The 18473-nt window shown below is 41.8% G+C and overlaps 2 protein-coding genes across 10 annotated transcripts in view; one reads left to right on the top strand and one right to left on the bottom strand.

Annotated features, from left to right (window-relative positions):
- Window positions 1-3661, bottom strand: part of BEND6 (BEN domain containing 6) — a 51808-nt gene extending 48147 nt beyond the window's left edge. For 2 of the 3 annotated variants that reach the window (XM_082731268.1, XM_082731270.1), the window contains exon 1: window positions 2771-3031. The gene's annotated coding sequence lies outside the window, so the exon portion shown is untranslated. Of the gene's footprint in view, window positions 1-2770; window positions 3032-3641 lie in introns of those variants that run through there. The other variant, XM_082731269.1, reaches the window with a different exon arrangement.
- Window positions 3499-18473, top strand: part of DST (dystonin) — a 469472-nt gene continuing 454497 nt past the window's right edge. For 3 of the 7 annotated variants that reach the window (XM_082731256.1, XM_082731255.1, XM_082731253.1), the window contains exons 1-2: window positions 3499-3823; window positions 4393-4427. In XM_082731256.1, the coding sequence (XP_082587382.1) occupies window positions 3643-3823; window positions 4393-4427 (216 nt within the window). In that variant the 5' untranslated portion in view covers window positions 3499-3642. Of the gene's footprint in view, window positions 3824-4392; window positions 4455-18473 lie in introns of all 7 variants that reach the window. The other 4 variants (XM_082731254.1, XM_082731245.1, XM_082731248.1 and 1 more) reach the window with 3 other exon arrangements.

The following is an 18473-nucleotide window of genomic DNA, read 5'->3' as shown; positions in this document are numbered from 1 at the left end:
GGACCTTCCAGCCACTAGGGGGCTGGGCTGATGTGTGAAAGGTCCCCTTCTCATGTAGGGTCCTATCTCTTGCTCAGTCAAGCTGCAAGCCTCATGGGTGGGACAGTGTCAGGCTCTTTTTGGTTTCTGGTCTCCAGGTAAGAAGTAGTATCCTGGTGCCATAGTGTTGGGAAGACCTGTAGTTTTTCAGCTGTGACTAGTTGGGGATGCAGAGTTAAGGGAAAAGGAATAAGATGTCCCATTTTGGCCTTGAATCTAAGCCATGTTCTTTAATCTGAATTTACCCTGAATAAAGTTAATATTTTAATTTCCTTTTGGTTCTTCATGTGTATTCTCAATTTGCTTGAGAAGCCAAAGGGCAGAAGGGCTGCATGAGGGATCACCCACTACATACCTAATACCAAGCACTCTTAACCATTTTTATCAACTGTCTTCCCTTGGGTGACAGTGCTAACTCACTAGCATAAAAAGTCAAAAAATTATCTATACTTTTCCATCTTGATCGTTCATTGCTTCATATGAAACATTTGATCAAGGACCTTCCTCCCCCATGCCGACTGACAAACCTTAATTTGTGACTTTGGTACAATGTCAATTATTTTTTATAATGAAAACCTAGCAGAAAGAAAATACATGAATTCCACTAAATTAACGTCCCAAAAGGGATTGATTGGCTGATTTAATATTTATTAAATTCCACAATGCATTCGCATCGCATAAACACACAGAAGCAATTAATAACATGCCATTATTTGGAGATGGAACTGATAAATTAGCAACAAATCAGAAAATGGCAATGGAACCCAAACACTAAATTCTTTCAATGATTTGGTTTCCTTATTATTAGTATCCTTGAGATAACTGATGTAAAGAACAAATAGGAATGCTGTTAAAAAGAAATATCTATAATCCTACTGCACGGCAGTTAAGGGATTTGCCTGCCAAGAGAAATAAATGATGTTCTTGTGTGTACTTGAAACTTATAAATGGCTGCAGCAAGACACAGGATGGTAACAACTGTGCTAAAGTAATACCTCAGAAAGCCATAATTGCTATTTAGTTGCTTTTTGTTGTTAAAAATGCAAAGTTTGGAGCAAATTGGTTACTATGCTGTGTTTGTGATCTTAGACACCTTTCAAAGATATTTAGGCCATGTTAGCTCACTTGCAAATTTTAGTCCATGGGAAGTATAAAGTGAAAGTGACATTCTTAAATTCTCTTAGTTATTTCTGCCAATGGTTGCAAAAGGTTAATTCTATTTTGTTGGTTTAAATTTTTCTATCAGGCCCCTGGGAGTCAACTCAGTAATGAATTCTTCCCTTCCCAATGTGCCACACATTGCAGACTCTCAGGATTCTCTTCAACACTCCTGCACAATGGACAGGAATACAGTCTCTCACTGCAGTGGGCTGCGGTAGCAGGAGACCTTTGAGCAATGTGAACATGGTGCCGTGCTACCTGGCAGACCCCGAGTGCCAGGCACCTAGGAAGCCTATCCTGACCTGTAGCACAGCCACTTCTCTGACATTCAACATTCTCACCTTATACAGCATCTGCAAGCAGATCCTTGCATCGTCAAACCAAAGCAACCGAATGTGATGCAACACGTCAACAACGTGAATGTTTATTTTGCTTTAGGAAACAACTTGTACATAAGAAAATTTCACCCATGGTTTTCCGTGTTTACGAACCTGGCATTTAGGAAAGGCATTAGGCAATGCCTTTTTGAGTTTCCTTTAATGCCTACACATGGTGATATGTTCAAGGCCTTGAACACATCAATGGGTTAAGCTTTTATGCAGAATTGTACAATTGATTTTGTATAGTTATAAAACAGTACTGATTTTGAGATCCTACAAGCAAATACAACTTAAGTATTCTCATCCTTTAAATGCTTTTCAGAATTTTACACATCATTTTTTATGACAATTTCTTCGGTGTCTTAAATATTCCAAAGTAAGAGTCCCCCTCAGAAGTTATTAGGAACTACACAAATGCAATAATAGGTTACTTTTTGCCACTATAATTGCAGTTGCCTCATGCAAGTAAATAAAACAAGATAAGCAAAAACAGCCGTCCGTCCCCGCCTCCCACCCCTCCCAGCCAGGAAATGCCTGCATTGCCTAGGGAGCAGTATAACGCGGTCCAAGTACCCGGCCGGCCAAGGCCAAAAGATGCCGCAGACTGCAGCCGCAGCGTCTTCCGGGCCAGGTGGCCGTGGCTGCCCGCAGGAAGGCACACTGCAGCGCGCCCGCCACACCTTCTGCGTTGCACTGCACCAGAGACCACCGTAAAATCTCCTGGCCATCAACAATATACTTTTTGCTGGTCATGAGGAAAGAGGAGGGGGCAGGAGGGAATGTGTGCGTTTTGAGCGTGGCCGGTCATTATTTCCTCACACTCCCTACAATACTTCTCCTCAAAACATTTACAAGCCAATCTCCAACTTCCTTTATCTGCCCGTTCCCTCCATCTGAAATTGCCTGTCTCTTCAAACGCTCTGAATGAGTCAAGGTTGGACGGTAAACGAACGCATGGATGCAGGAGGATCCGAAGGGCCCATTTCTCGGCTGAGAAATAGCACCTAGTTGGGGGGTGTAACAGTTCACGTCTGCAGAGCGGAGCGTTCTCCCGAGGGAGTGCTCCCACTTTAAAGAGGGGCTTGGAGAGGGTGGGCCTCCCGTGCCTGGAAAACCCCAATTCCCAGGGAAGGCCCTTCCCCGTGTTCACGCTTGAGCGTGCGAGGAACCCCCCGCAAGCAATAGCTCACCCGGCTGCATCCTCCAAAGCCCCAACCTCGGGGCGGGGCGCGGGGAGGTGGGAGGTGGGGGTAGCACCGCCTGCAGGCTCCCGCCAGCGCCTCACGGTTTTCCCCCTGGCTCCTTGGCGCCCCCTGTCGCCGAGCTCCCCAGCAATTCGGCCCGGGGAGGCTGGATAGATGGAAGCCCCGGGTGTCGGGGAGCGGAGAGGCGCCGGGTCTGTGCACCCGCGGACCGCGCGGACTGGCGGGCGGCCCCGCGGGAGGGCGCTGGGCGCTCAGGCCCGGGCGCAGCCCGCGGCCGCCGCCGAAGCCGCCGCAGCCATGTCCGCGCGCCCGCGTTGCCGCAGCCCGGCCGTGATGTCATCAGGCGAGCCCCCGCCGCGGCGCCCCATTCCCGCCCCCCGCGGGCCGCCGCCGCTGCAGCCCGGGCGCCGCGTCCCCGCCCCGACCCACGTGCGCCCGGCTTCTGGGATGCCGAGGCCGGCGGCGGCCGCAAGACGATGCGCGGGACTCGGGTGGCCACAGCGGCAGTGCTGCTCCTCCCAGCCCGCCGCGTCCCTGGCGGGGCTGCGCCCGGGGGCTGCGCACGGACGGGGGCGGGGGCGCCTGGGGAGGGAGGGGAGAGACTCCCCGCCGCCAAGTCCCTGCCTCGTCGCCGTCTGCTGAGTCATGGCAAGCGCTCCCCGCAGCCCTGGATCACTCGCATAGCGCGGCTGGCGCGGGGTGCGCAGCCATTGGGCTGGTCGCGGGGCCGCGAGCGCCGGGCATGACGCGCTGAGCCGCGCTCGCCCGTGCCCGCCGCTTCGTGGTGCGCCCGGCACGGGTGCCTGTGCCGCCGCCCTCCAGCCCCGCCGCCTCGCCGCCCCCGCCTCGCCCGCACCATGATCGCCGCGGCTTTCCTCGTCTTGCTGAGACCCTACAGCATCCAATGTGCCCTCTTCCTCTTGTTGCTTCTGCTGGGCACCATCGCCACCATCGTCTTCTTTTGCTGCTGGCACCGCAGGCTCCAGAAAGGGAGGCATCCGATGAAATCGGTCTTTTCGGGTCGTTCAAGGAGCCGAGGTAAGACACGCCGCGACGAATTTCTTCGGGCTGAGAGGCACATTTAAGCCAAATTGGAGAGTGAATTGGAGCTCGGGTCCGCGCTGCGGTCCCTACCCCCATCATCGCCTACTCCGCAAGCCTAGTACGTTATGTGTTTAAACATCCCTTGCCGGTTTTGCCCTCACCGCCTTCCTCCCGTATCCCCGGATGGGATAGCCACGGCGATGTCCAGCCCTGGGAAGGGAGGCACGGATGCAAATTCTAAGCGTCAGTTTGCTAAGGGTAATAGCGGAATCCGGGGCTGCGGCATCCTCCCATGGCCCATCCATCGCTGGAGCTTAGGGGTAAGAAAGTCAGGCATGGAGAGTTCGGGGCTCCTCAACTCTCCCAGAACTTTCCCTGAAACTTCTCGCGGAGAACTCACCTAGAGACCGGTGGCCTGGTAACCTCCCCGCCCTACAGTGTGCCCCCACCGAAATCAAGGCGTCTGGAATGTGCCTTCCTGACCCTTATATCTCACCTAAGTCATTAGTAACTCTGCAGGTGAAGAGCAAGGAGTTAAATGTTTTTTTCTCTTTTCTCCCCAGATGCTGTTATGAGATCCCACCACTTTCGTTCTGAGGTAATTTATTTAGCGCGCACGCTCAAGGTCAGAAGAAGTTCTCTTTCCTGAGTACCAATATTAATCATATGCGTGTTAAGAAACCAGTAGGGCATTGAATGGCGAGCATGCTGCCCCCAAGCCGAAAGTGACGTTTCTTTTCAAGCGGTTCCCCAGCATTAGTGCCTAGCAAATGGACGGTGTTCACGGTCAGATTTCTTGTGGAGCGGAGCCGCTGTACCAGAGGGGCAAAGACAGCCCCTAAAAAGCGCTACAGACCTTAGGAAACTTAGCCCCCGGGGTGGATCTCCGTTTCATTTACAGTCTGCAATTTGCCGGTGGAAGCTCTCTGGGTGCTGTCAGCTGGCTGTGGTGGTTCCCTTGAACTTGGATAGCCGACGACAGAGAGGAGCTTTTAGGAAGTTAGTGCAGAGTCATTTGATCCATATGCATTTCATTTTAGGCTTTCAAGCGTACCTTCATATTCACCCATAAAGCTGTCCATGTTTTATTGGGGCCATCTGAGGATTTTTGCAAAGTGATGGCTGGTGATCTGGCTTTATCCGATCGTGTGTGCTGGTCTTTGCTTTTGGAATGTGGACCATACCTCCGTGAGCAAGTGATGTGGGTGCAGTGATGAGGATGGACTACTGTGGGACTGAGCCCTGCTGAAGGTAGAACAAAACAAAAGCACAAGCTCTCCGTGGCTCAGCGTCCCTCTATGAGTTTCCAGGCCAACCCCCACTTAGTGTGAGATAATTTTCTCTTTTTTCAGGAGAATTTCACACAGCCAGACTGGGAGGTTATGGTAACAATGCATGATGTGGTTTACTCATTTTAGCAAAGACTTCATAGTTAGACACCCTCCATTTCGTTGGCATTTACCTGAGAAGTTATTCCACATTTTGTTTCACTAGTTAATCAGATGTTTTATTGCATCCTAGATGTTTTATTGGGCTCTGGTTGCTTGAAAGCATTAAGTGCATTATTAGAACATCATTATAATGTTGCACAGTGAGTAATTCTACTGCATTGAGCCCTGGAGGGTGAGAATTCCGTTCCCAATTTAAGATACTTAAGAGAAAAAATTAACTAGTCAGATAATCAAGGAAGAGGTTCCGTTCCTGTCTTTACACTAACTAGCTGTGTGGTTCTGGGAAACGTTCTTAACTTCTCAGCACCTCAGTTTCCCTATCTGGAGAGTAGAACCAATAGTACCCTGTAGAGTTACAGTGTGGGGGGGGGAGATTTATAAGTAATTATGTAAAAAAAATACTCAGTTCATAGTAAATATTCAGTACTGAGTAGCAATCATTACATCTTGTAAAACTGAATTTAAAAATGTGGAAGAATAAAAATCTTTGCAGAATTTGAAGTCTTAATTAAGCTGACTAATTGAAATTTATGGAAGACAACATAAACTGTGTCTATTATGAAGCAGCATTTTTGGATATCTGATAAATAGACTACTTTAGATGTGACAAAAATAAACAATGGTCAAGGTGCAAACATCAAAATTTAGGATTTTGATTTTAAAAAGACATTACCAGTTCCATTCACATAAGTGATAGAATCAAGATAATCCTTTTATGGATTATTATATTAACCATTAGACATTTCAGCTAAAACACAAAAAATTGAGATAAGAGTATGTCTTGTTTAGTTATCTCTGAGTTAAGCATTTGTCCTGAACTTACATTTGGTTAGGAAAGCTGGGAGCAGTTGGTTAATGCTTTAACTCATTTCACAAGTTCCTAGTCCAGTTTGACGTGTTGTCTAGACTTCTCACATTTGCCCCACCCGCTAGCCTGTGAGCTTGATGAAATCATAAATCATGTCTCTCTTGTTTAGGGCTGTATCCCAACTGCCTGGTATATAGTGGGTCCTTACGAAATATTTATTGAATGAATGAAAAATTTCTCAGTGTGTGCCAGTTCCTGACCAAGATTTGGTAACCAAAGAAAGTGCACATTCTCAGGACATTGCGTGGAATTCAACATTTGCTGAATCTCTTTCTAGCTTGTAAAAATTGTCCTGGAGTTTGTATTAAAAATGTAAGTCACTAATTATAACAAAATGTATTTGCTTAGAATATTTTTTCTTCAGTGTGACTCACTGACTCAGTCCGTGGAGAATGCTGAGTCTTGATTTTGGGGTTGTGGGTTTGGACCCCATCTTGGGTGTGGAGCTATTAAAAAAAAGAAATAAAATATTTTTTTCTCAGGAAATTAAATACAATATTGGCTTAATTTGTTGGTGGGCTACTTATGTTCCTTTTTGTATCAAATTTCTTTGATAAACTACTTAAAGAATGTTGTTTTATAAGTGAAAATCTTGAAACTGTGTTGTATGAAAATGTCATATTTCCTCACTGTTTTCTTCACTGGTAAAATATTTCCATATTTCACCACAAATAAAACATCTCCCTATGAAGAAAACATTGGAAATTATTTTTTCTTCTCCCCTTTTCTCAAAATTCCATTTCTAGAAGGATTTTCTCCTAGAGAATTACCTCTGAATATTTTGGATTTCATCATTTTAAAAAATTAGAATTTGAGCAGCATAATGGATATTCTTACTGCTTTTTAGTAATAGCTGCTGCAAAAATATTTCTCAAAGAAATTGTTTCGATTTTTGATAAGTCATAATCATATTGGACTAAGAAATTAGGTGCCTTTCTCATTCCAGTCTCAGTAAGTAGATAATTCACTTTCAGCATTTCCGTAGTGGTGAAATGAGGAAGATGAGTTTAGGATGTGCTGACTCATTTTGGAACGTGAACGAGCTTTGGGAAAGCCCTTGAACATGTGAAGAAGTTTGTGAGGCCCATGCTGCTTTTCCTGGCAGAGAATAATGCTTCTGCTACCTACGTGCCCAGGAAGGAGTCCAACTGGACTGGAAATTGCAGGATGTTCCTTAGTCAGAGAATTACTTGTCCAGGGGGAAAGACCCTAGTATCAGAACCCTCTCTGCTTTGTGAAGAAAGTACATCTCTTGTCTGAGGAGCTCCAGCTTTGTTTTCTTCACTAAGTATATAATATACACATTTCTTCAACATGTAGCAGTTTCTTCCTCATGAAGCAATAACTAAATAATATCCATGTTTATAAGATGTTTTGAAACTGTAACCACCTATCAGCCCTTTTGATTTTGATACACTTGTAAATTCATCTTTACTGACTTGATAGACCTCTGAATTTTAATAATAGCATGTGAGAATGTGAAACTATTAACCCAGCCAAGTAACTGAAGACTGTAACTCCAGCTCACTGACAGTTATAAAAACCCAATGAGATAGATAGAAATATGTGTTTTATGTATGAATATAAAGAACTTGTGTAGTTTTTGGGTTTTTTTTTTTGGTCATAAACAGCTAATGAAGAGAAGTAACTTCACATTGAAGTAGGACTCAGTGTAGAAAGCAGGTGTTTAATCTGGGTATCTAAGAAGGGTACTTTTTCTGAGGATTTATGTCTTATGCTGTGACTTCACACAATGGTTAACTGTTTCCCTGGATTCCTGTGGTGAAAATTGGGCAATGACAATCCTGATTTTAAGGAAATTTCAGAAAGTGATATGCGTAATTGAGGTACCATTAGATTTCAAGAAAGAGTCTTGGGAGTACTTCAATGAAGACAATTATAATGTCCTGTGAGAATACCCAGAGTGAACAGTGGTAAATGATCCCTATTCATCAACTCAGTGGAATAAGGGAAGCCTTGTTTCACACAGGGAGGGGGAAGAGTGTGTTTTATGTCTATCAGGATTTGAGTAAATATCTTCACTTCCCGTTTCAGGTAAAGGAACCAAAAGAGTTAAATTAAGCAGTTCCCAAAGAGTCATATAGCAAGATAAGGACTGAGTAAGACAAGAACTCCCTGGCTACATTTTGTCTGCCCTGTGGTTAACTGTGTCACTCCTAGCTCAGGGAATAATATGCCCAACATTCTCAATGAAAGGGGCAAGCTAAGTTGAGTGCATTGTTAATGGACATTTCTTACAAAGCAGAATAGATTAATCCTTTAGGCTTTTTCAGTGATTATCCAAGTTATCCTAGATGAAAGGATGTTCCACATAAACTCTCTTGGCCTCATTATATTCCCAGAGTGAACCTTTATCAAATGATGCAAGAATAGTCAGCAAAATAACCATATTTCATAACTTCTTATTAAATGTGCATATTTCATTGAGAATTGCCCAATTTAGTGCATTACAGAAAATGATAGTTTGTTATTTAGCTCTCTTTTATAATTGGGTTATCTTTATAAATAAATTCTTTGCCTAGAGTTAAATTCTAGGTCTAAATTAATTTATTATCATTAAATCAGTTAAAATTGAACTCTACACATGATTCATTTATCTTCATGCAATTATTTTCAAAACAAATAAATTTCCTTTTTTTTCTGTACAACATGTGATGTTAGATAGTAGAGCTAACAGAAGGTCTGAGGTATAGCCTCTGCCCTTGACAATTATTTCTAGGTCATTTCCTATATCAGTACTGAAATATTATAGTTGCTAGTTTCTTCTGTTACGGTAACTGAACTGCTGTGCTGCTTCCAACTGTGAATCACAAATGTGGCAAAAGCATCAAAGGCCAGGGTATACAAGTACAGCCAATATATTTGTAAAAAAGACAAATTCACCCTGTTCACAGGGCTTTATTCAGCCAGCATTCACCACTACCATATAATTTATCCTTGCTTTAGATACATGGCAACAAAACAGAGTGCTAAAAGGACAAAAAAAAAAAAAAAAAAAGAAAAGAAAGAAGAGAAGCCCGATTTCCCCCCATGCAATCCAAGCCAATTAAATGCAATCTAGATGAAAGTTGAAATAAGAGTTTTCCAGAGAAGTTTGAATCTTTGTGTAATCTTTTTTTTTTTTTTTTTTTTAAGATTTTATTTATTTATTTGACACAGAGAGAGATCACAAGTAGGCAGGGAGCTAGGCACAAAGAGAGAGAGGAAGCAGGCTCCCGGCTGAGCAGAGAGCCCGACTCAGGGCTTGATCCCAGGACCCTGAGATCATGACCTGAGCTGAAGGCAGAGGCTCAACCCACTGAGCCACCGAGGTGCCCCAATCTTTGTATAATCTTAAGGCTCAAGAATGACTCTTTTTTGAGATTTGGTTTATAAAATAGAACTAGTCTAATTGCAAGTCTTGGTTTAATGAAAGGAATATGAAAATAGAGTTCGAATCCTGATTTTGGGTTTTAGCTGTGCCTCTAACTGTGTGATCTTGGTCAAGTTCTTAGTGTCTCTGAGACTTAGAGTCTCACTGATAACACGAGGATGGTCGCTGAAGCCCTTTCCAGAAGTGAAGGCCATGTTTGTGCTATGTGCGAAGCATCATGCTAAAAAGGCATTTTGTAAAACACGATTCCTGCCTTCTAGGAGATTAAGGCAAAGATGAAGATATAATTAACAAAAATACAAGTAAATTATGTATAGAAAAGGAATGGTTGGTGGGGTAGCCTGGGAGGCTCAGTCAGTTAAGTGTCTGCCTTTGGCTCAGTTCATGAACCCAGGGTCCTGGGATAGATTCCTGTGTTGTGCTCTCTGCTCCGTGGGGAATCTGCTTCTCCCTGTCTCTCTATGCCTTCGCACCTTGCACATGCTCTCTCTCTCTCAATTAGATAAATAAATAAAATCTTAAAAAAGAAAAGGAATGGTTGGAATAATTCTGGTGAAGTGACTGCTTCTAGCTAGGGTGATCAGAAAAGCCTTCCAAGGGGCAGTGATATTTATGCTGAAACATGCAGGTTGGGTAGTATCTGGCTAGACAGAGAGGAATGAGAGCAACCTCCCAGCAGAGCGCATGGGGATAGGCAAAGATTTAGGAAAGCACATGGCTGTTTTCAGAGCTCGGAGTATGCCAATATGATTAGAAAAAAAGGGTTCCTAGCTCTACATTCCCTTAAATCTGTAAAGAAATATAAATGAATGCCAGCTATAATAAAAATATTTTTCGTATACTACTTGATAGTTGGCAAAGGCCCTTACATAACATTATTTTATTTGAACACTGTAGGAGGTCACCTGTTATGAGCCCTCTCAGGAGAAGCAAAAAAAAAAAAAAAAAAAAAAAATTGCTTTTTGATTTTTTTTCTGGAAACTATAGTGAAACAGTCCCCTCACTCTTCTTTCCACACTTAGGGAGAATGGGAAGTCATGTCCACTACTACTGCAAAGGTCCTAGGAGAATGACTGGATGTGTGGCTTTCTGGTCACCCTGAAGCTGTGCTTTTGCAGGATACCATGTTTTTCAGGTCCAGCGCTCAAGTATCATTGGATTGTATTTTGAGTTCAGACACCATATGTCTGACATTTGTGACATCTGGCTCATGTGTTCAGTGTGGGCATTACAAATTCTAATGCAAAGTATAATAAATTTGTAGGTAATTAGTTATACACCAGGTGGTTTTTATCAGCTTTGAAATATATTACATTTTTTAAAAGTATTCAAATATGCCTCTGCTTTTAAACTTCTTCCTGGCAAATTTGTCTCCCGTAAGAATTGTTCTAGGTGTTTATTTATGTCCTCCTCAAATTCTCAAGCCTACTCCTTCACCCTTGGCCAGTGACTTCTGTCTGCTAACTCACAGAGAACATCGATGCCATCAAGCAATAGCACTTAGTTTATTTATTTATTTATTTGTGAGAGAGAGCAGAGAGAGAGAGAGCATGAGCAGGGATGAGGGGGTCAGAGGGAGAGGGACAAGCAGACTCCCCACTGAGCAGGGAACCTGACTTGGGGCTTGATCCCAGGACCCTGAGATCAGGGTTAAGCAGACCCTTAACCAACTGACCCACCCAGGTCCCCCAAGCAATAGCACTTTAAACTTTTTGCTCCTACCAACTAAGTGTATCTTAAACTTCCCTCCCAGTCCAACAGAAAAACCCATCTGTCATTCGTTGTCATATTTCATTCTTATTCTTGAATTCCTTTTCTTCCCGACTCTTGGAGATGTTTTTCCATGAATCATTCCCTCCTCATTTATTTTGTCCGGCTCCCTCCTTGCGGGCTCCTTTCCGTAACACATAAGCATCATATGTGCTGTCTTTTAAAAAAAATTTTTTAATTTAAATTCTATTTAATTAACACATACTATATTATTAGTTTCAGAAGTAGAGTTCAGTGATTCATCAGTTGCATACAATGCTCCGTGCTCATTCCATCAGATGTCCTCCATAACGCCCTCACCCAGTTACCCCATGCCCCACCCATCTCCCTTCCAGCACATTCCCTATAGTTAAGAGTTTGTTATGGTTTGTATCCTTCTCTGTTTTTCTTTTATTTTGTTTTTCCTTCCCTTCCCCTATGTTCATCTATCTTGTTTCCTAAACTCCACTAATGAGTGAAATCATATGGTATTTGTCTTTCTTTGACTTATTTCACTTAACGTAATACCTTATAGTTCCATCCATGTCATTGCAAATGGCAAGATTTCATTCTTTGTGATGGCTGAGTAATATTCCACTGTAAATTTGGACCACATCTTTTTTATCCATTCATCTGTGGATAGACATCTAGGCTCTTTCCATAGTTTGGCATTCGGGTTCATGTGTCCCTTCAAATCACTATGTTTGTATCCTTTGGATAAATACCTAGTAATGCAATTGCTGGGTCATAGGGTAGCTCTATTTTTAACTTTTTGAGGAAACTCCACACTCTTTTCCGGAGTGGTTGCTATGTGCTGCCTTTTGAAAGCAATACAAAGCTCCTTATACCACCAGGTCTTCTCTTGGGGAGAGAAGTTTCCTGAAAGAGTTTTGTTACCTTCCGTTTCTCATCTCTCATTTATTTCTCAACTTTGTGTAATCTGGCTTCTCTTACTACTACTTAAAATCATTCACTCTTAGCTCAACAATGAGTTCCCAGTTGTTCAATCAAATATTTCAGTCTTTTTTGTTTTAAAAATATTTTATTTATTTATCTCAGGAAGCCAGAGAGGGAGCACAAGCATGGGGAGTGGGAGAGGAAGAAGCAGGTTTCCGGCTGAGCAGGGAGCCTGACGTGGGGCTGGGATCATGACCTGAGCTGAAGGTAGATGCTTAACGACTGAGCCACCCAGGTGCCCCCAAATATTTCAGTCTTTAACTTAATCACGTATCTTGTATTTGACACTCTTGGCCCCTGATCTCTCTTTGAAAGCTTTCTCCCAGGTTTTTGGACAATCTTCTTAATTTTACTCCATTTTCTGGCCATGGTTCCCTCTGTTCCTGCACTGGATCCTCCTCCCACTGATAATGTTGATGTTCCCCTGGTTCTGCATTGGGCCCAGTTATCTTTAACATCTTTATTGAGCTATAATTCACATGCTATACAGTTCACCTATTTAAAATATACTGTTCAGTGAGTTTTAGTGTATCTGCAATGTTGTGCAACCATCACACAGTTTAATTTTAGAACATTTTTATTGCTGTCAAAAGAAACCCCATGCCGATAAGCAGTCACTCCCTATGCCCCTCTCCTACTTCCATCCTCCATCCCCAACCTTAAGAACTACTAAGCTATGTTTTGTCTTCATAGATGAGCCGGGCCTCATTTTTGCCCACCCTATTTCAACTCTACTTGTAGGATCTAAGCATACTTACTGTTTTAGTTTACCCACATACAGTGGTTACTCAGAAATCTGTATCTCAAATTCAGACTTCACCCTTGACCTCCAGCTACCGACAGTTAGCTGCTTTCCCCTCATTTTCACGTGGAGGTACCATAGGTATCTCAGACTGAACACTGAACTTGTCAGTTCCAAATCCTATCTGCCACTGTTTTGGGGAGTGGCACTGCCCTCACCCCTACCCTCTGCAGCTGCTCAAGCCAGAAATCTGGAAGAGATGGCAGATCCCTTCCTGTCCATCCTGTCCTCTTTCAAATCTCTGGAGTCTGCCTCCCTTACTACATCCATTATGGTTACCTTGGTTCAGACCCTATAATAATAGGTCTCCAGACCAGTCCCTCTGCCTCCCCATTTTCAATCCACATGCACTAATTTAGTAAGAATCATTCAAAAATAAAAATTCTTTTTCTTTTTTTTTAAGTAGGCTCCATGCCAAGCATGGAGCCCAACATGGATTTTGAACTCAAGACCCTGAGATCGAGACCTGAGCTGAGAGTTGGCCACCCAACTGACTGAGCCACCCATAAAATACAAATTCTTAAGGTGCCTCATAAAATATAAATTCTTAAGACTTTTATTATTAAGGGAGACCTTCATATTCAAGTAACCCCAACATAAAAATGGATTATCAATAAACAGGGATTTATATCCTCTCACAGCAAGAAGTCTAGAGATGCTGCAGGTTTTGCTTGAGCTTCATGGTTGTAGGATGGCTGGCACAGCTGCAGACATCATGCCCAAATTCAAGGGGGGAAGGAGAGGAAGGGATAGAGCTAGCCAAGGAAGGATATTCATCAGGAAATCAAAATTTTTGCCAGAAGCCCTTCCAGTTAGGTTTCTTCTTACACTTCCCTCTGCAAGGGAAGCTTGGGATGTGAGCTTTTATTTTTCCTAGCTTCTGTTGTAGAGGTATTCAAGGCAGAAAGGTTGTGTAAGCCATATTCCTCCGCTACTTCAAGTCCTTCAGTGGCCTCCCACTGTCTCCAAGTCAATTAAGTTCAACATTCCTTTTCTATTTTTATTTTTAAGTAATCTCTGCACCCGATGTGGGGGCTGGAAGTACAACCTGGAGATCAAGAGTGCATGCTCCACGGACTGAGCCAGCCAGGTGCCCCAAGTTCGACTTTCTCAATATGACATCAGGATGGTTCCTATCCTGATGTGTTTTTGATAGTTCTAGTCTGACCATTTGTCCACATTTTTAATTCTCCAAACAGATTGTGACCTTTTAGTATTATTCTTTTGTCCATGTTATTTCCAACTGAGAAAGCCTCTTTCTCTTTTCCATTTCTCTCATTGTCCGCCCACAGACAGCAAAAACAAAAATACTCAGGCACAAAAGGCTAACTCTTGATTTCCCTTTGAAACTTAGCTTGTAGGTAATTTCTTCCAGGTAACTTTCCTAGTTCCCTGTTGATAATAATAATTGAGTTCTTTGTTCACCTCTTCTGTAAGATTGTGAATATCCTGAAGGTAGTCTAAATCGCTAGTTCTTAGCTCAGTGTCTGGCACTGAATAAAGCTCGGTAAAGGTTTGCTAAATGAATGAATACTCGATGTTTTCTTTTTTAAAATTTATTACACTTATTTTTCAAAAGATTATTTATTTATTTATTTATTTATTTGGTAGAGAGGGAGAGAAATCACAGAGGGAGAGGAAGAGGGAGAATCGGACTCGCTGCTGAACAGAGAGCCTGATGCGTGGCTCGATCCCAGGATCCTGAGACTGTGACCTGAGCTGAAAGGAAAAGTTTAACCAACTGAGTCACCCAGGCACCCTGTTTTCCTTTCTTTTCTTATAAAGATTTATTATTTATTTTAGAGAGATAGAAAGGAGGGGAGGGGCAGAAGGAGAGGGAGACTCCAAGCAGACTCCATACTGAGCTTGGAGCCTGATGCTGGGCTCAGTCCCATTACCCTGAGATCAGGACCTGAGCCAAAACAGAATCAGATGCTTAATTGACTGCACCATGTGGACACCCTGCTGTTTTCTTTATAAAGTCAGTTTAATTCTTAATTTTCATGGATTCTGTAACTTTCCAAATATTCCTCTGTCTTTACTAAAAGGGAAATAGATGGTTTTCATTTTTTATTTCAGAAATACAGTTATGCCTTAGTTAACTTTGTGTGTTTACTTTGAAAATACACAGATTCAGGCACTTTTAAAAGAGTTGAAAATATTCCCTGACATTTTTATTCATTATTGAAGGGATTTGTATACTTGGATGTGAGAGTTTTGAACAAAAATTTTAATATTTAATGTTTTTACTCCAATTTATAATATGAAAAAATCAATGTAAGTTTATTCTGAATTGTCTTGTATCCAATCTACCCTATCACTGGTATTGTCACTCAGTTCTAGTGCCTGAATTTCTGTTTTGTTTACAATTACATTGGTGCCAAGTGGTATTGTTTTAACTATCATGACCTTAAGAAAAAAGATCAGGGCAGTGTTAATGTGTAATTTATGCATTCTTGCCAGATGAGAGCCAAATGTTGTGGTTTGGTAATCTCTGTACAACCATTTTTGAGAAATGTGGTGGTAATTTGAATAAAGAACATCGGGGGCACCTGGGTGGCTCAGTGGGTTAAAGCCTCTGCCTTCAGCTCAGGTCATGATCCCAGGGTCCTGGGATCGAGCCCCACATCGGGCTCTCTGCTCTGTGGGGAGCCTGCTTCCCCCACTCTCTCTGTCTGCCTGTCTCCCTACTTGTGATCTCTGTCTGTCAAATAAATAAAATCTTAAAAAAAAAAGAACATAAGAAATATCAAATACCATTGTAAATATATAATTCCATTTCATTCCTTTTAATTTCTTTAAAATACATATAATTGTTTATTTTAAATTATATTTTATTTTGTAAAGATTTTATTTATTTATTTGCCAGAGAGAGAGCACAAGTAAGCAGAGAGGCAAGCAGATAGAGAGGGGGAAGCAGGCTCCCTGCTGAGTAGAGAGTCTGATATGGGCCTTGATCCCAGACCCTGAGATCATGACCTGAGCCAAAGGCAGAGGCATAACCCACTGAGTCACCCAGGCACCCCATATAATTGTTTAGAGCACAAATTATAACATTGTCTTGTGGGATGTATGATGTATAGATAGAAGTTTGACAGCTATAGTGTAGGCAAGTACAGGGAAATAAGTGGACTCCCTGTATGAGAGCAACATTTTTACATTTTATATGAAGTAGTATATTAACTAAGTAGAATGAAAAGTTAAGAATGCACATTTTAATTCTCAGAGCAACCAATAAAAAATAATGATATTTTGATTTATTTATTTATAATAGATAAACCCAAATTAAACTCTAAAAAATATCCAAATGATCCAAAGAAGGAAGAAATGAAGGAAGAAAGGGACAAAAAACAGAAGGGACAGGCTGAAAATAAAATCTGAAATGGTAGACCTAAATCCATATTATAATTGTGTTAAATATTAATGGATTAAACAGTCTGGTTAAGAGATAGATTATCAGAGGGACACCTGGGTGGCTCAGTGGGTTAAGCTTCTGCCTTCAGCTCAGGTCATGATCTCAGGGTCCTAGGATTGAGCCCTGCATCAGGCTCTCTGCTCGGCAGGGAGCCTGCTTCCCCTCTCTCTCTGCCTGCCTCTCTGCCTGCTCGTGATCTCTGTCAAATAAATTTAAAAAAATCTTTTTTTTTTTTAAAGAGACAGATTATCAGAATGTATACATAGTGAGACCTGACTATATGCTGTTTATAAGAGATATACTTATACTCTCAGTTAGACTGAGAGTGAATGGATGGGGAAAATAAATAAATAAATAAAAATAAATCATGCATATGATAAAAAAGAGGTAAGAGTGGTCATATTAATATTAGATAAAATAGATACTAAGACAAACAGATAATGAGGGATGTTCCATAATGATAAAAGAGCTAATTTCTCTGGGAGACATAGTTATAAATGTGTAGGTATCCAATAACAAAACCTCAAAATACTTGGAGTAAAAATTATTGAAATTAAAGGGATAAATAGGATTTCTCCTATTTCTGTTTGGTTGTAGAGATTACTTAAAAAAATAAAATCTTAAATAAAAATAGTGGAGTGCAGCCAAAGTGGTGCTTAGAGGAAAATACATAGCTTTAATTGCTTATTTTAGAAAAGAAGAAATATCTAAAATCTAACAAATTTTCTACTTTAAGAAGCTAGAGGATAAAAAAGGTAAGCACAAAATAAGTGGAAGGAAGGAAATAATAAAGAGCAGACATTGATGAAATAGAGAGAAAATGAAGAAAGCCAAAGTTGGTTCTTTGAAAATATCAACCAAGTGTTTAAATATCTAGCTAGACTGATCAAGAAAGAAACAAAAAAATTACTGATATGATACATGGAAGGGAGTTTGTAACTATGGAACCTACAGTCATTAAAAGAATGAGAGACTATTTTGTATAACTCGACAACTAAGGCGAAATGGACAAATATTTATTTATAGCCCTTCAGGTACCCATCCTGTGCATATTTCATCATGTCTTAGAACTACGCTAACCTCCAAATCTTGAATTCTGAAATACCTCTCTCTATACAATCTCCTGTCTTTTCACCTCATCATGCGCTTAAAAAAATATATTTTTTAAAATTTTAAGTAAACTCTCCTCCACACCTGGGGCTTGAACTCACTACTCCAAGATCAAGAGCCACAGGCTCTCCTGACTGAGCCAGCGAGGTACCTCTCATCACACAGTGAGTTTCAATCTTATCTTTGTCAGGACCTTTGGGCCTAAATCTTCCCTGGCTTTCAGCCTATCAACATTTTCTGACAACTTCACTTGCATTTCTGCTCAGTATAGACCATTCATCAACAATATAGAGAAGCTTTTACTGTTATTCTCTCTTCGTTCAAGCAGTTACTTGCTCTGCCACCAGTGACTTTGATAATTCCCAGACCCGAGTCAATCTCATGGACTACTTTTCTATTTCTATGCCTAGGAGGCCTGTCCTTATTGGACATCTTCATAGACCCCAGTCATTTGGTTCATTGTGTAATCCAGCAGTCATGTGTGTTCTTTTTTAGTATATCAATTAGCTTCTTCTTTGTAACAAATTACTTGAAACATTCTTCTTTGTAACAAATTACTTGAAACATTAACTATTTAGCTCATGATTCTGGGGATTGGCAGCTTGGGCTGTGCCCAGTTGGGCAGCTGTTCTGGTGTGAGTCAGGCTTGGCTTATCACAGCTGGAACTCCCTCATGTGTCTTTGGTCAGCCTCAGGCAAACTGTGTTTTCCTTTACAGGTCTCGCCTCTTCCAGCAAGGCGACCCAGGTTGGTTTACTTGTGGCTAGATTTGGGTTCCAAAAGCAGCAAGAATGGAATAAGTGAGACTTCTGTGGGTTAGGTCCTGAACTTATAAGTACAATGTCTCTGCTTACATGTTGTTTTGGCCACAGTTAGTCATAGGTGTGGGGGGAATAGA

The sequence above is a fragment of the Mustela nivalis genome (genome assembly GCF_964662115.1).
Source record: "Mustela nivalis genome assembly, chromosome: 5".
Taxonomy (NCBI): Eukaryota; Metazoa; Chordata; class Mammalia; order Carnivora; family Mustelidae; genus Mustela; species Mustela nivalis.
This window is presented reverse-complemented; position numbering and strand designations above follow the sequence as displayed.